The 27,886-nt window shown below is 33.3% G+C and overlaps 1 protein-coding gene across 2 annotated transcripts in view; it reads right to left on the bottom strand.

Annotated features, from left to right (window-relative positions):
• CDH19 (cadherin 19) overlaps nt 1-27,886 on the bottom strand; it is a 94,519-nt gene that overhangs the window by 20,524 nt on the left and 46,109 nt on the right. For both annotated transcript variants that reach the window (XM_072820804.1, XM_072820814.1), the window contains exons 6-9: nt 24,879-25,060; nt 24,087-24,340; nt 19,881-20,002; nt 10,490-10,611 (exon numbers count right to left, since the gene is read on the bottom strand). In XM_072820804.1, the coding sequence (XP_072676905.1) occupies nt 10,490-10,611; nt 19,881-20,002; nt 24,087-24,340; nt 24,879-25,060 (680 nt within the window). The remainder of the gene's footprint in view (nt 1-10,489; nt 10,612-19,880; nt 20,003-24,086; nt 24,341-24,878; nt 25,061-27,886) is intronic.

Here is a 27,886-nt window from a genome sequence, read left to right as displayed (position 1 = left end):
TCATGACTTTTAATCCCCAGTCCTCATCCCAACAAGTGCTGTCCTTAATACCTATCATTCATTTAGCTCATCCTCTGCCCACCTCCCTCCTTCAACCCTCAGTTTGTCTTCTATAGTTAAGAGCCTCTTATGGTTTGCTTCCCTTTCTTTTTCCCCCCTTCCCCTAATTAATCTGCTTTATTTCTTAAATTCCATATATGAGTGAAATTATAAGGTACTTGTCTTTCTCTGAGTTATTTTGTTTAGCTTAATACATCCTAGCTCCATCCACATCATTGCAAATGGAAAGATTTCATTCTTTTGGATGGCTGAGTAATATTCCATTTTATATATATCCTTCTTTTTTAAGAGGGAGTGGAATGGGCAGAAGGAGAGGAAAATCTCAAACATATTCCATGCCCATTGAGGAGTCCAATACAGGACTGGATCTTATGACCCTGATATCATGACCTGAGCCCAAATAAGAGTTAGAATCATAACTGACTGAGCCGAACAGGCACTCCTGCCACATCTTCTTTATATATTCATCAGCCAATGGATATTTGGGCTCTTTCCATAATGTGGCTATTGTTGATAATGCTCCTATAAATATCAGGGTGCATGTGCCCTTTTGAATAAGTATTTTTGTATCTTAGTATACCTAGTAGTGTGATTGCTGGGCTGTAGGGTAGCTCTATTTGTAACTTTTTTGAAGAGTCTCCTTACTGTTTTCCAGAGTGGCTGCACCAGTTTGCCTTTCCACCAACAGTGTAAGAAGGTTCCCCTTTCTCCCCATTCTCACCAACACCTGTTCTTTCCTGTGTTGTTAAGTTAGCCATTCTGACAGGGGTGACGTGGTATCTCATTGTAGTTTTGGTTTGTATGCAACTGAAAAGATTTATTAAATTTGGCACTGCTTACAAACATTGTATTTTTAATATAATTTGCTTTTGCATTCTTTGTCTTCTATGATAGTGTCTCATGTTTAAGATAGTTTTTTTAAATATTTTTGGTATTCTTACCTTTAAATATTGTTCATATTAATTCAATCATATGAAAGGTTAGAGAGTTCTTTACTACTCCTAGGATTTATGTCTCTTTTGGGAATTTAAAGTATTTGTTTCAAAAAAACAAATAACTTTGCGTAGCTTTATACATATGCATGTGTATTTATGCACACATGCACATACATATAACAGAGGTAGTCCAACTAGTGAATGATGAGTGGGATTATCATTTGCAATTTGAGGGAAAATTATTTACCTCTGGATACATATAATAGTTCTAATTTAAAAAACCTGAAAATTTATCATATCTGTGTTTCTCTAATGTACATTAATTATAAATAAAGAAAATAAACAAGAAATAACCGTGTTGGAGTTTCCCTTATAGTGTTCTTCTACATTATTGAAAAATAAGAGAGAACAGGAGAGCTATAAAGTGAGAGCTAGAGAGAAAGAGAAAGTGGGATTTTCTTGGTTTTCTGGACTGGTATCCCAATTTTGTTACTGACCATTCTGTGTTTTCTGCAGTACCCCACTAAAATATCACAAAATCTTAGGAAAATGACTGTTTCCAAACCTGAGACAGAAAATATTAAAAAATGAGCATATGTATCAGGACCCAATTGAGGGATAGGAAGCACACAGTAATTTAAAAGGAAGAATATTAATATAAAGAATTATTAAGCTACAGTAGGAGAGTAACTGTAAAGATGTAATGAGAACTGCAAAGAGTACTCAGAAGTACAGTGAAATTATCTACAGTAAAGACAGACAAATGTGGAAAGGAAGCCCTCTCCCCAAGATGAGCTTTAGATCTCCTTGGGGAATGTTTGGTTGCAGCATCTTGTTTTCAGGACAGTGGAGTTCACTGGGTTGCCTGGGCTGGAGCTAGTCCACATTCTCCAGGCAAACAGAACAGTCCTCCAGGGTGCAAGCATGTGGGTGGACAGAAAGGCAGAAGAAGTTGGGAGGCTACTATGGTTGCAGGGCCTGGAGCTCACAGCATTCACATTGGGAAGGCTGCAAGACCTCCCAGGCCTGGGATGGAGCTGTATGGTAGCCTTGGGAATGTACCTCTGGGGTATCTGGGTCTATACTTGTGGCTGGATAAAGCACCATGTGTATCTTCACACCGGCCAACTGCGCAGGATGAGAAAGGAGAAAACAAACATGCTCAACACAGAATCAGGAAGAGAAGACTTTTCCTTCTTCACTGTTCATCCAGTGCCCTACTTTGACAAGGCTCAACATTTCATTCACAATAAAAGAAATGCTCTAACTGGATCAATCCGTTCTCACAGGATCAAGGAACAGGTACTTTTTAAGGAGGAACTGAAGCCAGAAAGCAGTAAATGAGTAAGTGGCAAAGCCTACAACATATTGCTGTACCAAAAATGATGAAAACAATCAAAGACTAGTAAGTCACATCTAAAGCACACAAAAACAGGTATGAATGTCTGGAGATCTATTTTTCTCACCAATCTTTGTCCATTTATAATTCTCTTTGTGATGTAGATTGCTTACATTTTTTTCCTTTGTTTCTTCTTGTGTATGTGTATGTATGTGTGGGTGAGTACATGTATGCATGCTTTAAACTATATGGTGTTGGGATTTGGGGGCATCAGAGATGCCTGTTCTTTGTAAAGAGTGTTGTGGGGAAAGAGAGAGTGTAGGAGAAGAAAGAGGGATCTTCACTTTGGGATGCTTAATATAAACACATTCATACCAAATTCCATCTTCGTTGGCACAAAGGCTCCCTCAGGTTTTGCTATTATGAAGTTTTATATTCCCTACCCCAACATTTTCTAAATTAATTTAATTTTAGCAATTTACTTGGGGGTACCTCAGGCCAGGGGGCACATCATAGAAGTTTCCTCTTTTCTTTACATTGCATTCACTTTTCATTCTTCAGTCCAGAGAAGAGATTCTTTCCTCTCTGCTTCCACACCCAAATTTCCAGTTTGCACTCTGGAGAAATAGATACTGTTTTTACATCTATCCTTAGCTTAGTCAAGAATTCATACTGGGGTGCCTGGGTGGCTCAATGGTTGAGGGTCTCCCTTCAGTTCAGGTCATGATCTCGGGATCCTGGGGTCGAGTCCCACATCAGGCTCTCTGCATGGAGTCTCCTTCTCCCTCTGCCTATGTCTCTGCCTCTCTCTGTGTGTCACTTATGAATAAATAAATTAATAAATCTCAAAAAAATAAAAGAATTCATACTAGGTGACATGTATATTTCCCAATTTGTATTTCAATGGTGTAGTTGCCTTCTTATTTTATTAACTGACTATATATTCCTTGTTTTTAAACAGAGTAAAATGCATTTCCTCTGAATGTCTACACAGAATGGTCTTAACATTTTGCTTGTAGTCATCATTAAATTAAAAATAATTATGTTGGCTGCATAAAAACCATTTCAGTTATACAAGATATGCTTTATTATCTCTTAAAGCAAATATTTTTGACAGATTATTGAGTTGCAATGTTCACACATTACTACCTAAGTCTTAGGAACAAGTAAAAGAGTAAGAGCACTTTTGAAAGTTTTTACTATCATTCTGGGAGGTAAATATTGATAGCAAATTCTTGGTTTCACCCGTACTTGAAGGAAGCCTATCAAGTGAATTTCAAACCAGAAATCTGAGCCTAACTCAATCTTATTCCACATGTAACATCTGAGGAAACATGGTACAAAACCAATGACAATCCAGGAGCCACGAGAGCCCTAATACCCACCCATTAAATAAGGCATCACCCACTGTGTGTCGAGAAGAAAATGTCTATGGTAATATTGGATACACTGGCAGCACTCAAATAATCTATGTATTGATTTCAATTCATAAACCATAGTGTATTCAGCAATGTAAGTGGGAATATTTGGATTGCCCTTGGATCAGAGTGGAGGAACATTATAGGTAACCATACTGTGTATCTTTTTTTTTTTCAGATACTAATAGACCTTAGACAAACTTCTAAATTTGATAGTGACTTTTAAGTGTCCCTTGAGTTATTTGATGACTTGTGGCCTGCTCCTTATGAAACAACACTAATCAGGTGTAATGTATTCTGAGTTTGAGCTATGCACATTCCAGAAATGAGGTGAGATTCAATCATATTGATTTCATTTTTATTTTTGCCCTTAAAATTGTAGGTGTAATTCATTATCAGTACAAAATTTAAAAAAAAAAAACTTTTTTATTTGTTTTTGTATTGTGCAAATAATCTAAGAATAGCTAGTCTTTATCAGGGCATAGTTAAAATAAGCATCATTCTTGGAGATACAAATTATAATCCTTACTCACTAATAAGCTATATGATGTTGAAAAAGTTACCTAAACTTTTTGAGGCATAATACACACATCTGTAAAACTATGATGCATGTCATAGATTTCCCATAGAGATTCATACGAAACTCTGAGCAAGTCACACAACAACTCCATGCCATTGCATACAATAGATATTTTTCTTCCTCAGCAAAGTTCAACTCTCAATGTGCCTTTAAAGCTTGTTGCATCAAAAATTAGCATTTGAATTTCTTTTTGAGCAGTTCTACCTATTTTTTAAACATTGTTATTTCATTTTTTAAAATTCTTGGATGTGTTCCTGATACTAAGGAAATATTAACTTATTATTAAATAATCTTACCTTCAGTTACTGAATGGGCACATTCTGTAAATCTAGGATACATTTTGGGAACCTAGGGATATAATCTTTTTTATGCTTTAAGCATCGTGCTATTTCATCATCTTAAAAATCATTTCATTATTACTCATAAATTTCTCCTAATGTGCTTTTAAAAGACTTATATGTAACTTGTAGGATGAATGGCCTAGAAAGATGACATAATAGCAAAATAAATCTTTCCCATTGCATCATTGTCTTCTTCCTCTTTTTAAATGTGTTGCCTAAAGTATTACATCATCATTCAAAAAGATATCAAAGAATGGATACACTATCTTTTTAGTTTGATTTTATTTTTTCTTTAAAAACAGTTGAAAATTCAAGATTTTTCATTTTACATTCATAATGCCAGAAGAAAAAAACTGACAGAGGAAGTAATTTCACAGTAGTGTGTGAATAGAAGATGAAAACCAAAAGCAGAAACCAGCACTACAGACTCAAGATGATGGTGAAACTGATCATGTAAAAAAAAAGGATTGAGACGGAGTCTTCAGATGAAGATGAAACAGATGAATATTCTCAAAATCAAGAATCAGCAAATGAACAATATGATTTTAAGGATAAAGGAAAAATATAGTCATCATCTTTTTAGTCACTCAACAGGAAGGACTTCATCACACGATATTTTGCGATAAGAATCTGGGCTGTTCTGCTTTGCTAAAAATAAATGTGTCAGTATTTTCTCTTCTTTTATAAATGTTGTGCACCAAAATCTACTTGATTTATCTTGCAAATGGAAAACTGCTGAAGGCAGAATGTATCTAAATGTAACCGGAAGGAAGGGAATGCAATGGGATTTTTCTTTTTAACTAGATTATTATATTTGCTGTTTATAAATTTAAAGATTAAATGCTTTGCAATCATAGAGCAAGACAGTCTTTCTTCCTTCAACAAAAATACGAGCTGTAAAGAATATTTTAAACTTCTCAAAGTATTAAATACTGACAAATACGTATTTGCCATGTTCACATTTTGTTAACATTTGACCAAGACTCAATTTTAGACAGGTTTCTTCCTCACTAGAAGCTCTTTACCTCCATTTTCTCTGAAAAATTACAAGAGACAATTTCTCATTGCAAATTCTTTCCCTGCCCCTTTGTAATGTAGATTGATCTCCCAAACTCTTCCAATTTTGTGATGCATGATGATCTTTCTCAAAAGCCTGAAAACCATCCCTTTGAAATGTAGATATCAAGTAAGATGGGACCCCTATATCTCAGTCAATATGGGAGGGTGAGAGCCTAACTTCTCTATGAGCCAGTTACACAGCTGGCCTAATCACACTGACCAACCTCCCCCTCCCCACACATGTCCTCTAGTCCCTTTTCACTATCTCAGCCCAGGTTTCAAAAACTATCCTGAATTTTGTTTCAACAGTTGGGTTCATTTGTCTCCCTTATTGCAGTAGTCTTGACTTTTATTTCAACAATCTGGAAAACATCTTCCTTGCCATTCCTAACAAATGTCCAGTGAAATTTCTCTTTGCCACATTCTAGTCAAGTTGTTTTGCACTGTCATTTTATTTATATAGCTGTGAATTACTTACAAAATTACATATTTTTAAAGAGTAAATTTGACCATATGGTAAACTGTGAGGATGATTTTTTTTCCCTGGAATAGTGGGAATTAAGTCTATTGACACTTCCTCCTCAAAAACTGTTATACTCATGCATGTTCTCATCAAAACTCTTGTTTCTTTCCTACATTACTTGTCCCACCTACTCAGTCTACTTTGCAAGCTTCTCTTTCTTTACTGACTCCTTAAATATTGCTATTCCCAAAGGTTCTGTCCTATGTTCTCTCATATTCACACTTTTTATTTTCTTCCTGGGTGACATTACATACACTACAAATATTACCTACAAATATTCCAGTAAGTCTAAAATCTCTATTTTTAAATTTAATGGGATCTTTTCTTTTCTGCTTTTACTTGACCTGAAAGCAGCAAATAAAACAGGTAATACCCCTTCCTCCTTGGAATATATTTTTTTAGTTTCCATGCCACCATACTCTCCTAATTTGCTCCTTGCAAAGTTTATTTCCTAGTGTGTCCCAAATCCCAAACATTAATATTGGAGTATCTGGGTCTCAATCTATGGATTGATTGTCTCTGCCCTTACTCTCTAACAAATCTCATCACATTGCAAAGTTTTAAATATCAACTACAAGGCTAATAAATTCAAACATATCTCCAGAGAATTATTGAAAAAATACTCTTTATTTCAAGAACTACTGTCTTCATGCTCTGTTCATTTATTCAACTAGTTATTATTGGGAACTGCAATGCATGTTGTCAAGAATATAAAAATAAACCCATTCATTGTTCACAAGTATCTCGGAATCTAGAAAGCACATGAAACTAGAAGTGACTCATTTCACAAACATGTAAGATCAATTCAAACTATGGATAAAGAGGCAACAAAATATAATAGTAACATGCATGGATTCTGATGTCAGCACTTGGGATAAAATATCTCTCTGTCCTTACTTAGGAAGTAGCACTCCCTCGCCTCAGTTTCTTCACTCGGAAAATTAGACACATGATAGAGTTCCCTCACAATTTTTTTTTGAGCATTTTTGAGAATTGCTTTAATGTTGATAATGTTGCTAGAGTCATGTCTCAGATGTTGTAAATATATATTTGTTTAAAATCATTTGATTATGTGGCATTTGAGTTCTGTTTTGCAGTATAGTTAAAATTCCAATAGGAATTGACGGGGGCACTTCAGGAAGAAAGGTTGATATGAACAAACTCCAGAGTAGAAACCATAATTTGCATGTTGAAAGACAAGCAATTCAAAGTGTGAAAAGGATATATATTTTTTAAAGCAAGATAGACACAATTGTGACCAAATCAAAGAAAGTGCTAAATCCCAGGCTAGTGAATTTTGTATTTTTCCATGCTGGTATTGGAAAATCCACTGAAGATTTTGAGCATGAAAGTCAGAAAACTGTGCTGTAGGAAATTAGTCTTTTTTGCCCTTTGCTGTAAATTTATCTCTGCCTAATGCCTGAAGCCTCCCATGGTCATTGTCAGTGAGCAGGAAGTAGAAAAAACAAATCTCATTATCAAAAAAGGAAGTATTCCACAATATTCCAAATGTAACAACTTCTGAGTTCTTGCCTATGAGCCAGAATCCGTGAAAAGAATGAATGATCCACTGAGTCAGTAAAGATACGAGTGGATTCTAATATAATCAATAGTATAGTTCTAGTTTCTACTAGAAATGTAGATTTCCATCTTTTCACAAGATGCAAAAGTTGAAAAAGGTTATTATAAACATGATTTATTATAGTTGTTATGAACAATTTGAGGAGTTAAAATGAAAGCTCCAATGTGATCAACCGAACTAGGTAGCATCATCCTTAATAGTGTTTACCATATCTGGTGTCAGGTCTCTTATTTAAACTGTGTTGCTTCCCAAATCTTCTGCCCACCTCAGCCAGATAAGACCATTGAACATGCAATTTTATTGGGTAAGTGGACCTACTACACAGGACATTTATAAAAATAAGTGTATAGGAAATGAAGTAAATTAAGCCTATTTTTTAAGTTTGAAAATAGGCCGCCTCATCAGGGGGGCACTCTGAATACATTCATGTTTATGTAATGCTTATAAAATATACAAATTTAACACATATCATTCTAATAACTATAAAATATAATTGTTCTTCTGGTAATTATCAAAATACAAGCTATCTTCAGCATGTAAATATAATATGTAGAGATTTAGAAAATTGTTAGAGAAGTTATGTCCAAAATTACTTTAATTTTAAGCTTATTATATTTGTTGATGTATCCAGGTAGACAGATGTGTCTGAAAAGTTTGAGAACATCAGATATGCTAGATTTCTAAGTATATCTTCTATTTATAATTCCAAGTTCAAAGAACGTTTAAAGTTAGTTTCCATAGGAGTCGTGCGTAGGAGGTCATTTGCATTCTGTTTTTGTGATTCCTTTGTACTATCTTGTCTGTCCATAGGTTTCTAAATTAGTTGGATTTTGGATCAAGGAGGCAGTGCCACATGGAGAGTCTCTGAAAGTTTTATATTAACCTTTTATTTTATCAAAAACCCTGGGTCCTAACCAATTCAAATTAAGTAGCTTAAGTTTAAATTCATTTGCATATTTATTATAATCTTACTATTGTTTTAAAATTACGTAATGTTATAGACAAGATTTCAGAATTATTTCTGGAATACAATGTATTCTAAAATAAACATGGCCAAATAAATTTAACAAGACATTTTAAGAGCTACAAATGAAAAAAAAAAAAAAAAAAAAAGAGCTACAAATGATTCCCATTATGTTACAATTGAATAATCCATAACGATTCAGATATACTTCATTCTTAAATTATGCCTATTTCTTACCATATTAAGTATTTGAAAATAAAGCATAATGTTGACTACTATTATTTATTGGTAGAAAATTAGAATTTCCATTTTGTGAAATCCAAATCATCTTTAACTAGCTTCACTGATAAATTCAAATCTACTGAGAATAACTGATTTCATAGTAAATATATATATGCACATAAATTCCTATACATACATTATAAATACATACATACATACACACATGCAGCATTCTGAAAACCAGTTTATATATTTTTAAAGATGTTTTATGACATTTAATAGGCTTCTATGATTTCAAATGATACCTAAGAAAAAATGTAAGGTTATTGTGGACTGCACTGAAAACAAAGAACGATCTACTTTAAGCTCTCTATTTTACAGATGAAAAGTGAGCTCCACAAGAAAGAAGAAAGAAGAAAGAAAAAAAGAAAGAGAAAGAAAGAAAGAAGAAAGAAAGAAAAGAAAGAAAGAAAGAAAGAAAGAAAGAAAGAAAGAAAGAAGAAAGAAAGAAAGAAAGAAGAAAGAAAGAAAGAAAGAAAGAAAGAAAGAAAGAAAGAAAGAAAAGAAAGAAAGAAGAAAGAAGAAAGAAAGAAAAAGAAGAAGAAAGAAAGAAAGAAAGAAAGAAAGAAAGAAAGAAAGAAAGAAAGAAAAAGAAAGAAAGAAAGAAAAGCGAGGGAAGGAGGAGAGGAGGGAAGGAAGGAAAGGAAAAATTGTAAAGTAATGGTGATGTGTTTCAAAATAAGTGTGCTCTCTATTCTTTAAATATCTTTAATATCTTTAAATTCTTTAATATCCATTCGACATTAGGTTTTTTTTTTAATTGATATGTCTGATAGAGTAGTTATAAGCTACAGGAAAAAAATTCCAGCTCATTCTCTTCATGTTTATGTTTATAAATCATGTTTCTTTATGATGAATGAAAAATTAAACATTAATTGAAATATGATCACTTACTCTATAGAATTACCAAAAGGAAAACTTTTCTTTATTTTCAAAAGGTTTTATTTGACAGAGAGAGAAAGAGAGAGCACAAGCAGGCAGAGCAGCAGGCAGAGGGAGAGGGAAAGGCAGGCTCCCTGATGAGCAAGGAGCCTGATGCCGGGCTTGATCCCAGGACCCTGAGATTATGACCTGAGCCGAAGGCATATGCTTAACCGACTCAGCCATCCAGGTGCCCAGAACTTTTCTTTATTGTATTGACAAAGTATAAAAGATTTACTATGAATCCCCAGTTTTAGCAGATTTTCAAACATTTGAGGAATTTGAAAGTGGAATGATTGAAGCTTACATTTTATTTTTTAAAAAAGAAATTTAAATAATACAGTACTCACAACATAAAAGCAGTAATTCACATGGTTAAAAGAAGCTTATTTTTATCATTTCAAAATGGGAGGAATAGTAGCAAAAGTGATTATATACAACAAATGGCAATGTTTAGACATTAGCAATTTATTGCAGGTCCTTACCTGACCAGAGCCTGCATTTTCACAAACATATGAGTCATAGTATTCAGAGAACTCAGGAGCATGATCATTAATGTTAAGAACTTGCACATATACAGGAACAGCAGAAATTTGTTGCACATTGTCTACAAATTGAATAAACAGAATGAAAATAAAGAATGTTAACGCTGTCTTTAAGGGGAAACAAGGTCATGAAAATTGCATTAGAGAACGGGTGGCATATTTCTATTTTCCTTGAGTAAAAGCTACCTGAGCACAGGATCTCTATATCATTCATATATTTATCAACAGTACAGCCTAGGGAAAATGTTCTCAATATATTGAACTCAGCCAATACTTATCAAGTGCCTTTTACCTGCCAAAGACTATAGATAGAGCGATGAGGAAAAGTAATGAAAATGATGGTCAGGTTTAAGGACACCATCCTATAAAATCCAGCAACTATTGAGTATCTGTATATTAATACATTTAATTCTGATGAATCTATGTATTATTGTCCTCCCTAGCTTTACTGATAACAACATTGAAAACTTAGTCCCACAAATGATAGATAAATGGCTTGTCTAAAGTTATAGCTGAAATAGAAAGGGCGGTTTAAGAATCTGACAGTAAGTGCTCCTAATGATGGCATCATTTGGTAAGATCTTTAAAAACAAAAATAGAGAATATGGATCTAAATACATTTTAAAATAAAATAAATACAATAAAATCTAGGTGAATTTTTATGTATACATTTAGTTGGGAGGATTTTCTTAAGTGAGCCAAGAAATATGGAAACCATGAAGGAATGGGAAGATATGGTTAAATGAATTTTTAAAATGCCACCCTCCCTGAACCCCTAAAAAACAAGTAAGAAAAAGCCACAACAAGACACCAGTGATCTGGAAAAATGTTTGTATCATAAGATGAAATTTAAATAGCTCTAATTTTCAAATTTTGACAGTTGATACAAAAAAAAAAAACAATTTGGAGAAATAACCACAAACTAGAAATTCATGTATGAAAAAGAAATGATCGATGCCAGAGCTTTTCAACCTCGTCACCATTGATATTTTGGACTGGATAATTCTGTTTCAGGGGGCCGTCCTGTGCATTGTAGGATGCTTAGCAGCACCCCTGGCCTCCAGTAACTAAATGCCAAAAGCATCCCCTGCACTAGCTGTGACCATAAAAATTGGCTTCAGACATGGTCAAAGAGATTAGGAGGCAAAAATGCCCACATTTTTTGTATACTTTTTTTATTGGAGTTTGATTTACCAACATATAGTATAACACCCAGTGCTCATCCCATGAAGTGCCCCCCTCAGTGCCCGTCACCCAATTACCCCATACCCCCGCCCACCTCCTCTTCCATTACCCCTTGTTCATTTCCCAGAGTTAGGAGTCTCTCATGCTTTGTCTCACTCTTGAATATTTCCCATTCATTTTCTCAAAAAAAGAAAAAAAATAGAAAGAAGAAGAAAGAAAGAAAGAAAGAAAGAAAGAAAGAAAGAAAGAAGAAAGAAAGAAGAAAGAAAGAAAGAAAGAAAGAAAAAGAAAGAAGAAAGAAAGAAAGAAAGAAAAGAAAGAAAGAAAGAGAAAAGACATGATGAAAGTGAAAAAAAAAAAGCCCATATTTGAAACATGCTGCTCCATCACAATATTCACAAACACTCTGGCTCACCGGAAGTGCAGATAATGATGACTTAGTCTGTGGGTTCTGTGTTAAATATGAAAAAGAGAGATAGTGATGGTGGAGTACTGAGAAATAGTAGGGACCTTAACCTGGTTTGGAACCTAATCTATCATTAGATGGTAAGAAATAAACTACACATATCTTTGGCCCCATAATTCCTTTGGGAAGCCTATGCTACAGTCCAAGGCTCTAATATTTGCAAAGAGTATGTGATCCAATTTATTTACTCCAGAATATTTTTTCATTTCAAATAACTCAAAATAACCCAAATGCATATCAAAAGGGAATTGAGAAATAAATTAACCACCACACTATGAAATTGTGTGTGCTTATTAAAAATGAATTTGTTTACGTAATAAATGTGTGAGTGCAGTGAGCTTTAAAAATAGACTATAGGGGGAAACCCTGGGTGGCTCAGCAGTTCGGCGCCTGCCTTTGGTCCTGGAGTCCTGGGATTGAGTCCCGAGTCGGGCTCCCTGCATGGAGCCTGCTTCTCCCTCTGCCTGTGTCTCTGCCTCTCTCTATCTCTGTCTCTCATGAATAAATAAATGAAATCTTAAAATAATAATAATAATAAAATAATTTAAAAAATAAAAATAGATTATAATCTTGATTCTCAATTTGACAAAATGCCCAACTACTGTCTCAGTCACCTCTGCAAAATGTAAAAGGCACTAGTAACTAACCTAATAGAGCTATTATAAAGATTAAATTAATTAAAACATATAAAGCATGTATAAGATTATTTAGGGTATACAAGAAATATATATAAATATAGCAATAAATATTAAATATTACTACTTTATTCATCTACTAACCAGCAATGCTATACACGACATTTTGCAAAGTGATAAAAAAGAGCAAGTTGTAGCATAATATAATGTGTATTTGCATAACATTTTTAATTTTTTAATTTAAAAAATACTGTGGGAAGGTATATACAATTAAAGAGTCAGAATAGGAAGGTTTCTTTGTTGTTTTAATGTCTTTATTTATAATATCCTGTTCTTATGTTATTGGAAAAGCATTATATTTGCAATTGAAAGTACATTAAAAAAAAAAAAGGCTAATTCTCCCTGTTTAAAATAAGGGAAAAGACTTTCACTTTTTCCTCTTCTTAAAGCATGTACTTTAGGAAGCTTATAGTTTAAGTCCTTTGTCTTCTTTTTTTTTTGAAATGTATATAAACCCTTTAAAAATCGAATAAATGTCTTGCCAACTTTACAACCCAGGCTTGTCTTTATCAAGTACGGGGAGCCAAATCTGATATATAATTATCAAGGAACATAGTACTCCTTACTCCCAGTTTCTGTTGGAGAGTAGGAATCTAGTTCAGCCAGGGCATTGACCGAAGTCCAAAGCTACCTCTTGTCATAAAAATCTGAGAAATTTAGTTTTCCTTACGAGAAAGCCAGTTAGCAAAAGCAGATGGTCATGCCATCGACCTGCTGAACTCTGTGTGACACGTGGTATTAGGTCTTCCTACTTGAAGGCTAGTACTTGTTTATCCTGAGAACATGATGCTTGATTCTATAATAGGGTGAATTTTCTTTCTGACTTGGAAATCTCAGCAGATTCCTGTAATGCACATCAAATTCTGGTTTAAGGCTTTTCAATGAAAAAACTGTTTTTTCTATTCCACTATGATGGGGTTGTTTTCTGGGGCAGGATGAGACTGTGTTTATCATTATTTTCCCAATAAATAACAGTTGCAATTATGATAGAAAGTGTAACTTCCAATTGATTAAACATTATAATTTGCAAGGTTTATCACATACCAAGAAATCTAGCCTTTCATATTTATAATCTTAAGATGTATCTTAAGAATTATCATCTTGAGACTCTTCTCCATTGTGTCATGCTCAGAATAAAAATAGATAAGATATAGCTATTTCTAAAGATTTCAGGATAGAATTATTCAAAAATTCAGGCTCATATTTTTTATCGTTTAACCATATGTACCCATAGAACAATATTTTTACTTAAGTAAGCAATATGGAAAAAGTATTTCAGGCACAAATAATGTTTTTTAAACGTGGTAGGAAATTCATTTAAAGGTTTTATCTTTTTATCTTCCTGGAAAATCTGTTTAAATTTAAATTAAAATTGGTATGACTGTACAAAACATGCATATGTTTTCACAGCTTCATTTAAAGGTAGTTAGTAGTTTTATTCACTTAGCTGACATGCTGATGAATAGCTTGGTGCTTAACTTGGGAAGGTTTCCAGGAAAGAGACTAAAGCATGATGAACTTCATTTCCTGGGGAAACAAATGTTAAAACAGAAAAGATCCTTCCTATAATCAGCCTACCTGTTACATTGTAGGTTTCAATTTATTCACCTTGGGCAGCAAGTATTTGTAACAATCATGTGATTCCCAGTTTTCTACCATTCAGGTTATTTGTTCATAATATTGCTGAGACTTATATGGTGAAATAATTATTTTTTTTAAGATTTATTTCTTTTAGAGAAAAAGACAGAAAGAGCATGAGCCAGGGGAGGGGGGAGAGGAAGAGAATCTCAAGCAGACTCACCACTGGGCGCAGAGCCCAACATGGTCTCAGTCTCATCACCTTGAGATCATGACCTCAGCTGAAACCAAGAGTCAGATGCTTAACCAAATGAACCACCCAGGTGCCCTCACACAATTATTTTTGATGATACCATATTAATAAGAAACTGGCACATGCTAATATTTTCTCCAAAATTGTTCTAAAATGAGTTTAATGATGTAATGATGTAATGAACAAGAAAAAAAAATCCCAGAGAGAGAAAAAGTACATAAAAATTGGTTACCTGGTGTTACAAAAGTTTCTTCTAGACAATTTTTTAAAATGAAACAAAAATTTTAAAAAATCTTTAAAGATGAGTTAAATATACATTAACTTTGCAGCTTTCTGAAAATGTTTATCTAATTATATTTTATTTTGGAATTTCATTCCCAATGTTCTAAAATCTCAGCTTTATAATAAATAATAACAGAGGGAATATCATCTCTTTTATCTAAAAGTATTATTTTTTTATTCTAAGAAAACTGATTTAAAATGCCAGAAGCAGAACAGCATGAACTGTATAATTCCTGTACCTGGTAACATTTCTAATCACTTATTTCTGAAACAGTGATTAACTCCTAAGTATTAAATTCTGTGTAAAATAAATGTATTCAGTTTATATTCAGTTTGCCTTTCACAGGCATTTGCAAGTTTGTTTTCCTTGATTGCATTTTTAGTCTTCTTTTATTTATAAATTATTATTATTATTTTAAATATTTATTTATTTATTTGAGAGAAAGAGTTCACTTGAGCATGAGGCAGGGGGCAGAGAGGGAGAGAGGAAGGGAGGGCAAATGTGCATGTGAGTGTGGGGCAGGGGGCAGAGGGACACAGAAAAAGAGCGAGAGAGAGAGATTCTCCAGCAGATTCCCTACTGAACAAGAAACCTCATAAGGGGCTGGATCCCAGGACCCTGAGATCACGACCTGGGGGAAAATCAAGAATCAGATGTTTAATCCATTGAGCCAATCAGACATCCCTATAAATTATTTGTTTTAATATAATACTTTATAATCACCAAGATTTTAGGTTTAAAAATTTATAAATTGATACTTTTTTGCATCAAATGACCAACTTCAATCACATTTTATGAAATTCTGTATCTAAAATTACATATCTATTAAACTTCTTGTTTTATTCTATTTTCCCTTGAATTTACTTGCAACCTAATTTATTTTTCCTCAAAATAATTAAAATGTTGTCAAGTTCACTAATTTATTGTTTTTATTTTTATAAAAAGATATATTATTTATTTTAGAAAGAGAGGGAGAGGGAGTGCTCATGAGTAAAGGGAAAGGCAGAAGGAGAGGAAGAGAATCCTCAGGCAGACTGCTTAGCATGGAGCTCCTGGGGCTCCATCCCACGAGCCTGAGATCATGACCTGAACCCAAACCTAGAGCAGGATACTCAATTGACTAAGCCACCCAGGTGCCCCAAATCTATTGTTTTTAAATGTTACATATGTTTTATTTTTCTCTCTTCAAATGTAAAACAATTGCTTTAATATAAATATATTATGGCTTTAAAGTTTCAAGAGAAAATTTATTTTAAAAAAACATGTCTTTTTTACAGATATTTATTAGAGAGAGACCATGCATGTGCACATACACACACATGCACATATGCTCAAGGTGGGAGAGGTAGAGGAAGAGAATCTTCAAGCAGACTCCCCACTGAGTGTGAGCCCCGGTCCGGGCTCCATCCTCTGACCATTGAGATCATGACCTGAGCCAAAATCAAAAGTAAGACGCTTAACCAACTAAGCCACCAGGTGCCCCTAAAAAACATGTATTTAACATACTTTTTCACAAGAGGACACTGTTCTTTAAAATCTATTCAAAATATTAATCATTTCCATTTCAATGACTATCACATCACTAGTACACATGCTTTCATCAACAAATGAACATGGACAAAGCGACAGCAACAGAATGAGATGAGCACACCTCAGAGCACAGTCAGAACAAGTATCAAAGTAGAATTTAGCTAACATACTTACAGAGATTATCAACTGTTGGACCCTGACATGGTCAGACAACATGAATTGATTTAGATCCTACACTGGAGTCACTAAGTGCAGTAACTTTGCAATTAAACTTTATTTTTTAAGAATAAAAATGTAAAATGAAACTTGGTTAAGATTATTGATAAATATATTTAAATCAGAAAACATCGAAAGCAAATATTTTTCACATTCTCAGTAAGAGACAATGTGACATAGTGTGGCATAGGATTAAGACATAGGCTTTGGAATCTGGTAGGATTGTGATCTATCCCCAGTTTCATCAGTTAGCAGCTGGGCAAATAAACTGCGTTAAGTTTCAGATTCATCTTCTCTGAAATAGGAGTGATGTTTGCCTCAAATTTTTATTAAGAGCTCTAAAAATGCTACTAAATGTAGAATTTCACACAAAAAATATATTCATATATATATATACTTTTATAATCATATATATATTTACATAACTATGTGCAATTAAAGTAATCTATTTAATACAATGTAATTCCTGAAAACTCACCAATACTCACGGCCACTTTGCAAATTTTGTATTTTATAAGCAAATATCTAAAAATGTAAGAAATGACATAGCAGATTTTTTCTCCATGAATAATAAATGGTACCCACTGTTTAATGTCATTGTTATTCTCTTTTTATTTTCCTCAATATATACACATTATAATATCTATGGTCTTAGTGCAACCTATGTAGTAAGTAATATTGTAAATAGTTGAAACAGTTCAATTTCCTGAATATTATCTGTTTGCACACCCACCCACATATGTAAGTACATTATATTGAACATTTGGGACCATTGTTTTTTCTAATAAAGTGAAGCCTGTTGATCAACTGGTAAGGAGTAATACGTCAGTAAGATCTTAAGTCTCATCTGATTATTTCTGTTGAGTGGGTCGCTGAGTCTTTGAATATCACCTCTGAACACAGTATGTAGTGACATAATTAAATGGAATAGATAATATACTTTGTAGTATATATGCAAATATACATATGTATGTTGAATGAATATTTTTTTGACAGCAGCTATCTTGCAACCAGAGATTTGTGTTATTATTTTTATTTTATTTTGTAACACTACAATTTAACTCCACTGTCTTCCAAAAAAGGGTGGGGGCCAAGCAAAAATATTTCAGTGTCTCTCTAGAGATCTTCAAGACATCTTTTTGACATAATCATGTTTTTAATGGGAATTGCATAATTGACTTATCTTGCAACCTTTCATACCAATTACTCATTCATCCTTCTTTCTATTCATTCTTAAAATATTAGAATGCTTTGTGTCTCAGAACACACATAATACATCTTAAAGATTCTGCTTTCTATAACTCACATTGTAGTACCTCTAATTTAACACAAACTAAACGATATATTCTCACAAAAATCTCCCTTGAATATAAAATAAGCTCACAGCTTATATACATTTATTAAAACATGCTCTTGTAATAGATAAAATAGCATTTTATAGAGAAACGTATTTTCAAAGATGTCTATCCTTCCCTTGAACTGATTTGAATTCTTTTTCTCAATAGTTTTGTAAATAGTGATATTGTAAATAATTTGTTCTCAAAAAACCCAATGAATAAACCTCTTGCTTTTAGAATACACATCTTTGTGTTTTCTGACACCAAGAGCCTTGGCATTTCTTCTGTTACAGCAGACTTTTATTCCTTCTAACATTTGCTTATTATTCTTTGTTGTTAAGTTAAATGGAAAATTCAAAACCCAGACCCAGTCCTCCTGCAGTGTTTCCATACACAGAGCTATTCAATGCATGACAAAAAAAAATATGCAGGAGATGCTTTCCACTCCACCATATCCCCAGTCAACTGCTTAATAAAGTAAGAAATAAGATATATGTTTAAAGGTTTAAAAAAAAAAAAACCACACAAGCCAGAAAAGTAAATTAAAATTTATGCAAAATCAATTATAAAGGATGCATTCCAGAATATTTCACATTCAAAAATTTAATTATTTACTGAACCATATAAAGTAAGCCTATCAATTAAATAAAGGGAATGATCTTGATCATCTTTTATATTGTATTGTATCTATTCCTTTGAGCTTGAATTAATTAATATGTTTGACTTAATAACAAATTAATTGATAATTTTGAAGACACTATACAAGTAGTAAATTAGGACAATTTTATCTACTTTTTACAATCTGAAAATGGAATCATCTGCCTAATTCTGGAAGCAAAACCCCAAAACTAAAAAACATAAATAAAGACAAATAAATAACAATAACAATTGGTCCCCACTGAGTACTGAAGATGTGACTGTTAGCACAGCTTCCACTATAAGCTTAATTTGAAAATGTCTTGACTATGATTACTGTTTTTGATGTACCAATGAATTTTAGTTGTTTGACTCCTTCATATTTTTCCCATAATTTCATTGAAATATGTAAATGCCTGAAGTTTTAAAAGGCTGTGTTGGAGTGTTACCCTATCCCTAATATCCAAGTATATAGCTAACACTTTGATCCAGAAATAGAACAAGGCACAGGCATTCTGTATTTTATTTCCAGAATAGTGTCCTCATGAACTCATACAGTCAGTCTAAACTGATTATGGTTAAATGGTATGATATTACTAGACATTTTTAAATTACTTTTAAGTCCCATTCATTAGGTTTACTACTCCTTGGATAGTAGTAAAAATGTATAACATTAATTAAACATTTCTCTAAATTGAAATTTTTCTCTAAGTGGAAGATTCCTATGAAATGAATATTATAACTTCTTTCCACCTATATGTATTTTTTAAGGGTGAAATTTGAAGGGGGAGATGTACATAAGACTTTTTTTTTTTTCATTAAATTCATAACTTCTAAGAGAACCTATAGAAAATATATATTAAATATATCCCAGTTTTAAAAATCTTGCAAAATTTATATTCATTTTTTTCACAATAAAAAGTCTTAAAGTATTTAGTGGTAAGTATATAAATAAGCTATAAAAGGAATGAATAGACACTGGTAATCTAAAATGATAAAATAAAATACACATATATGAATATATATATATATATATATAATTTAACTCCAATTCCAATAAATTTTAAGCTAGCTTCTTTCCCTACATTTGGAGATTATTGAATGGTTGAAAATATATGCTGAGCCAATGTGTGGTCCTAAATGAGTACTTACATTTTTCTGTGGCTGTAATACTTAGGTTGTACCAAGCACTAATCTCTCGATCAAGAGGGTTAGTTGTTATGATTGTACCATTGTCATCAATACTGAACACTTTGCTTCTGGTAATAGAATACCTGCACCAAAGAAAAAGGACTCTTTAATTTTATTATTTTCTCTGTATAACTGTGATATATAAAACCCTTTTGAGGCAATTAGACAAATTAAATGCGTACTCCATATAGATAATGTAATGCTGAACAATTTTAGAAAGGTGCATGCATATATTCAAGATTCCACTCAGTGAGGATTAAAAAGAAAAGAACTAAACTAAAATGGTCTCAGATTTAAATTGATGTATGCTAAATCTAAACACGTAATTGATTCTCAATCCCAAGAGAAAATTTTAACAAGTGAAGGATTTAGCTAAAAAGAAATGGTAAAAATGTCATTTGCAAAATTAAGAGAAGTACAATTAAATAGCAGTAAAAATTAATGCTTCTTAACCCTTTTTTCTCCTTTGAAGCAATGTAAAGCATATCCTCACCCTAAACTGCTGAGTTTCTTTCCTACCCATATAGATGCTTGCTAAATCTGCATGATACTATAATTACCTGATTGCTGACATATGAGAACTGTTTGGTTTTGTTTGTTTAAAGAAAAATGCTTTGATAATATTTAATAAAAATGAGATGTTGGTTTTTTTTTTTGTGTGTGTGTGTGTGTGTGTGTGTGTGTATCCTCCAAAAGTAAGATAGTAGATGGAATATGCTGTTAGAGCATGCATGGAAAGAAGCCAGATAAAATTCCCTCATGCAAAGGCCTGGAAAATGATCTCAAACTCACAATGAAAGAAGCCTTTGAAGTACTCAATATGTGTTATCTACTTGCAAATGATTAATAATAAAAATTAAAGAAGAGTAATAACTTGGGTTCAATGATGACTTCTCATTGCACATATATTCCTGAAGACTTTGATGAGACATCAATGAGGTTTGCCATAATTATGTGGCAAGATGAGAATATTTTAATCTTGAATTGACAGGTCTCTAAAAATATCACACTGATTTGTAGACTGGTGTTCAGGGGGGAATTAAAATAGAAGTTACAGAGAATTCAGCTTTAAAGGAATTTGGTTTCAATTCAATCCCATTTTAAACTTTTATAAGCAATTTACTGCCATATCCACAAATGGTCACATTTCCTACTCAAAGCAGATCTGTTGGCAAAGAGCAATAGTAGTTTAATCGTTAATATCTTGTATTGAGCAACTAGAATAGGCTGTTTCTATAATAAATCATTCCAAGTAAAACCAATCAAATGTTTGAAGTAATTTTCAAATAAAAGTTTTTAAGGATCATGACCTTGCATCATCAGTAACATTTTAAAATAGTCAATATGCGCTATTTAAGAAAGGAAAGTTTTGTGCAATACATTTTAGAAAGAGCTTGAGCCAAAAGCTTAAAATGTGAAGTTTTGATGTTTGGTTGATTTTGGATTTCTTTTTTATGCAACTCTTCGTTCCTACAGAAATGCTGAATGAATACAATGTGCCCACATTCTCCCATTGCCAACAGCTCTTGCCTGAATGGTAAACAAATGGTTCTTCCACGCATGCTTCTCCAGATGTCTATGCCTCGTGTTCTTAATCCTCATATGCCTCTACGAAAGTACTATTCCCACTTCACAGATAAAGCAACTGAGACACACAAAAGCCACCCCCAGAAACAAATGGGGATTTTTCCAAGTAGGCTGCAGATCTACTAGGTGTTTCAAGGATTTTTAAGTGCTTCCATTAGAACACAGATGAAAGAGGTTTAATGACAACCTCTTCCACAGAAGACTCCTATATTCCCAAAAACCCACAAAGCTCTTCCTATTTGTCACATACATGACTACCCAGGTTATTTATCTTTTTATGTGAATGTTTGGACTTTCCTAAGGAATTGGTCTGAATTCTTGACTTGGAGTCATTCATGGCTTTTCCCTATAATATTGTTTAATGTTTATGGGATCAAAAGTTATGCTCTTTCTGATAATGTTAATTTTTGTCTATTCTTCCCCTGCCCTCAGTTGTCTTGCTGAAGACTGACCAATTTCAGGTCTAATTATTGCATTCTTTCTTAATATCTACACCCCATTTTTCTTAGACATTCACCACAAACCTTATTATTATAATTCATGTTCAAGGGATATTTTCTCAAGCTTTTCTGCACTTAACAATGACAACAATGGTGAGAATACTTTGTTAAACCAGTTAATCTCACCGAAGACTTGCTGAAACTGAGCCTGAGAATCTCCATACTTTGGAGAAATATCAGGTAATTCTTACATGGAGGGAAAAACTAAGTTAATATGAGTTATTTGAATTAGGTGTAAAGCAATTTGTTTTCTATATGTTAATTTCTTTCCTCAAAATGGGGAACACCCTGAGGGCAAAATAGAATGCCCTTTAATTTCCTTTGGTTTCTATATGTCTTGCTACGTAGTAGCAAGTGAGTATTAAGGAAGATATATCACACTAAAAGTCAATTGAACTCATTTAGCATTGGATTTCAAACATTTTCTGGATCTTTTGTTCCCCCAAAAAACCATAAAAACAAAAACAGTGGGTGGATACCTACTGAAATGTGTTCAATGGCTATTTTCATCCTAACAAACATATGAAAAGCAGTCTTATATAAAAGGCACCTCCAGGGATACCAGGGTGGCTCAGTGGTTGAATGTATGCCTTTGGCTCAGGGCATGATCCTGGTTCCAGAATCAAGTCCCACACTGGGTTCCTTGCAAGGAGCCTGATTCTCCCTCTGCCTGTGCCTTTGCCTCTCTCTTGTGTCTCTCTCATGAATAAATAAATAAATAAATAAATAAATAAATAAATAAATAAATCTTTTTTAAAAAGGCATCTCCAAATGAAACAATGTCCATAAAAGACATTAAAAGCATTCTTTTGATAGGCACTAAAAAATGTTTACAGTGATTAATTTCAGTATAAAGGGAAAAACTATTAGCTAAAATATTCTTGGTAGAAAATCAAGTAACCACCAATAGTGATACTAAAAAACACATAACACCTATTAATATTTGGGTGTGGCTCACTTATGTGGCTCATAGATAGGTAATATTTTTACTTGTAGTAAACACACAACTCTAGTAATTTTGTATTATTTTTAAATTATGCTATGTTTATAAGCATCATTTCAAGCATTTATCATCCATCGCCTACTTATACCACTATGATTAGATATTTAAATTGTTTCCAATGTTTCATTATTATAAATGATAGTATAATAAACATCTTAATCTGTAAAGGCATTATTTTAGAATTATGTATTCCTTAGTATTCTCAAAATACATAGGTGACTATATATACTACTTTTAAAAATCTAATTACTGGGTTATAATTATATACATGAAATATGACAAATATACTTATATTTATTACAGAAAGTACTATTACTAAGTGGGAACTATATCTAAATATCAGAAGGCGGTGTTTTATGACTAGGAATTACACTGGGAAAGTGGGAGCATTTCTCTGTTTCAAAAACTTAAAAGAAGCTTCTTTGAATCAAAGCCCCTACAAAATACAAAGCAATAGCCACATCTTAATAAATACATGGAAGTTTGTAAAATTCTCAGAACTGTGAAGCATGGAGAACAGAGGAATAAGGGAAGGTGGTGGAAGGAGACATGTAACAGGTTTTGTTTTCCTGTCTGACCAGGTCTACAGTCAAATACTGAAAAAATATGAAAATATAGCACCTGAAAATAACAGACTAGATTAATAGATGGTAAATATTATTTAATTGCAACACAGAAACTTGTTCCTAACCAAGTGGACTAATTTCATGTTACTATTTTAAGGGGTATCCTGTGAAAGCTTTCTCAATTTTTAAATATTAATTTAGTAGTATTTAAATAGAGCATATTTTGTTCAGATTTGCTTCTGACTTAGCATAATCAATGGTTTCTTTTCCCTCACCCCAATTAATAGAACTGATTTCATTGAATTCTGGTTGGTGACTGACAACTGTACAGCCATAATTGCTTATTTTACCACAACTTTATCAATAGTTAACTGGTTTAAACTGTTGCACCTTTAATAAGTGCCACATAAAGGAATAACAGATTTATCTTTGTTACATTTCTATGACATTTTATTTTCAGGCCAACTTGTAATCACTCATTTATTAATACAAAGCTGCTTTGCACACATACCTGATGGGAGATTTCCTCTGATCTGGATCTGTAGCAGAGACCATGCCTACAAATGATCCATGTGGGCTTTCTTCCAAGATTTCAAATAGGTAATATGGGAGGAGGAAAACAGGAGGCTCATCCTCATCCTCTACCTGGACCCTTACGAAGGTGGTGGAAGCTTCAACATGGTATTCCATAAGGTGCTCAGCAACATGGCGGTTTTTAACATTTGCTCTGATAAGATAGTGGTTCTGGTGCTCAAAATCCACTTTCTACAAAGAAATACAGTGTGCAGAAGAATAAACGGCTTCATTAACCCAAGGTATTATTTAAAAAAAAAAAAAAGTTTGGGTTATTAAGTCTTAGTTGCTTTTTAGTTACATTTTGCTTCTCATGTACTTGCTTAGATCCCTCCGATATTATCATTAAGCAGCCGCATAGCAAATCTCTGTGTTTTGTTATTTATATCTATTACAAAATGTTTTGGATTTTAGGATTAAAATTATACTTTTCTGGGCATAAATATCCTATAGGATTGAGTATTAATTTTAAGATCTTTCCAAAAAGCTTGTCCTCTAAAAATCTTTAAAAAATAATTTAAAAAACTACTCTACAAATAATTTGAGACTCTGTAATACCTCTGTCTCATCTCTGAGTTCCTTTGCTCCCTAAACCATAAATCACATTTCAATTCAGTTCTCATTTCAATTACTTAATGAAGCAATAACTAACTGGCTATACAAAATAATTATATGTATTTCTGATTTGATTTTTATCATTCTGTGAAGTAAATATTATAAATATATCTACCTTTTTTAATATAACTATTCCTTCTTGTGTCTCATTATTAGTTATTATGTCAAATGTCTGTGAATCATCTTCAATGCTGTAATCCATTTCTGCATTCTCTCCAATGTCATTATCATATGCCATGATTCTTCCTATTGAAGTCCCAGTGGGTGCAGATTCAGAAACAGTTAGACGGTATAACCCTTTAAAAACAAAATGCAGATACTTCACACAAATAATAAACATAAGGAACTCTCAATTTTAGCACCCTTTTTTGTGGACTATGGGAAAATCCATACCCTCACTTTCTACCAGTTAACTTTTCCCAAATCAATATCTATCTATCTAACATCTATCTATCTATCTATCCATTTATCTATCTATCCCTTCTTTTTGTAATCTGTATTTTGTATTTCCCTAATATCCTACTTGAGCATCTATTAATCTCTCTCAAATATAGCTTAGGAAGTCCTATCACCAGTACATATATTTTCCAAACTTCTATTCATATGTATACTTTGCTGATATTTTTGGATTTATTTTTTATTATATCCTTCAACCATCCCAATTAAATTTGATAAATAGTTTTCAATTTCACTCTGATACCTAAAGTTACTAGTAAATGTAAGTGTGAATTAGAGATGGGAGAGAATAAATAAGTGAGGTGTAAGTGTAATAGTCTGATTTTAGATTCTGAGCCTGAGTGCATTGGCCATAGTGGAAATGAAAAAAAAAAGGGGGGGCGGGATCCACAGGACTTAGTGAATGGATGTAGTAGTTTGAAAACCATGCTGAAATCAGATGACCCCATCCTTTTGGTTACATGAAAACAATGGCACTTATATTTGAAATACATAGATGTAAATAATTAGCTTTGCTTCCTTTATTTTTCAGAAGTAACTTGCATAAAGTTGATAGCCATTTGTAAGTTATTATTTGTGATTTATGTTAAAATGTGGGAAATAATAATATATGTCATTATTCTAAAGAATGAAACTTGGGGGCCCTGGATTGCTCCTTTGGTTAAGCATTTGACTGTGGCTCAGGTCCAGTTCTCAGGGTCCTGGGATCAAGCCCCACATCAGGCTCCTGTCTCAGTAAGGAGTCTGCTTCTCCCTCTCCCTTTGCCCCTTCCCTCAATTATGCCCTCTTTCTCTGTCTGTCTGTCTCTCTCTCTCTCAAATAAATACATCTTTATAACAAAAGAAATGAAACTTTGTAGAATTTAAAAAAGGAACATGTAATAAAATTTTTTTTTAAAGAGACTGATTTTCTTAGAATATAGCAAGTCACTTCACAGATTGCCTTGTGAGATTATCCTCTCTTTTTTTAAAATGGGAGAAATGTCACTTAAAAGTTGCTAATATTTTTACAATCTTCAGGAAGCAACAGCTTAACTGTGCTGCAAAGTGGTTGTGTGATTTTTCCATTGTGGGAAAATGCATACTATAGAAAACAGAATTTCAGGAAGAGGGAAGTGCAAGCCAAAAGGCCACAAAACCAGTGGTTAAAGTTTTCCAGTGACCTAGGTAGATCAATTGCCTGGTGTTGGTTTGTCCATGAAAAAAAGGGTAGAATGCTAGTACATGAGCTCCCAGAAGTAATAGAATAGGACTGGATAATGGCAAATTGTTTAGGACAATGGAGGTTATATTAAGGCCTGTGACTTTTTCTGTGAGTGACATGGTTAGACATTTGAGTGATATAATCTGACCTGCATTTCAGCAAAGTCACTCAAGTTGTGTTGGAAGTAGACCAGAGGAGAACAGAGGTGGAAGCAGAAAGACTAGATGGAAGCCTATGACAATAATGGAGACAAATTAAGAGGGTAGTATGAACTACAGTTGCAAATACAATTGTTGAGAAATAGATTAGGGGTATTTTTAAAAGATAGAACCCACAGTTATCAGCAGAGGACTGAATTTCGGATATGAGAGAAAGAATAGAGGGGAAGGTGACTTCAAAATCTTTAAACAAATAAGTTTTGTTTTTTATTAGGAGAGATTGTGTGTGTTTGTGTGTGTGTGTGTGTGTGTGTGAGAGAGAGAGAGAGAGATCACATGTGCACATGCAGTCACAGAACATTGAAAATCAGAGACTAGCAAGAATTTTGCAAAATTGATCATCAATTCAGTCGGAGTTGGAAATTAGAATTGAAGTAGATTTGGCTCAGTGTAATCAAAGTTGGGTTGTTTAAATTGAATTGAATGGGCGAGATTTTGCCTTGAGCAATACAAAGGCTGGATTTGATAGTCTTTGAAATGAGAAAAGCTATGAAAAGAAGAGGTTTAGAGGAGAAGATAGGCATGATCAGAAACTCAAATATATGTCTAGTTTAAATATATATAGCACATAAATGAAGATACTGAGTAGACAGTTGTATATACACATGTGTAGTTCAGTGCAGGGGTTGGTTTATACTGGAGGTATGTATCTGGGAGAGTCAGCATAGAGGTAGCATTTAAAGTCACGTGGCCAGATGAGAATATCAAGGAGTGAATGAAAAAGGATGAGAAATGATATTCTAAGGCCTGATAGTAGAAATACACAAAGTGATTAAAAAGTGACCACTGAGATAGATGAAAAAGCACATAAGAATGGAGTAATCCCTATCAAATCTTGCTGAAAAATGACACTATATTAGGACTGATAATTTATTGGATTTGATTGCACATAGATTATTGATAGAATTGACTGGATCAGTTTGGCCAAGCAGTGTGGATGAAACTCTACTGGAGTGGTCTCCAGAGAGTTTAAAAGACAGCAAATAAGATAATGAGTTTGACATTTCATATTTTTTAAGGATTTTATTTACTTACTTGAGAGAAAGAGAGAAAGAGCATGCACAAAGGGAGAGGGAGAAGCAGACTCCCTGCTTGCAGGGAACCCAGCACGGGGCTTGAAACCAGTACCCTAAGATCATGACCTGAGCCCAAGGCAGATGCCTAACCAACTGAGCCACCCAAGCACCCCTCAACATTTTAAAAATTCTTTTCTCTAAAAGAAAAGAAAATGAAGCATGATTAGCT

Source organism: Canis lupus, chromosome 1 (genome assembly GCF_048164855.1).
Source record: "Canis lupus baileyi chromosome 1, mCanLup2.hap1, whole genome shotgun sequence".
NCBI lineage: Eukaryota > Metazoa > Chordata > Mammalia > Carnivora > Canidae > Canis > Canis lupus.
Note: the sequence above shows the minus strand (reverse complement) of the source record. Positions and strands in the feature narration are given on the sequence as shown.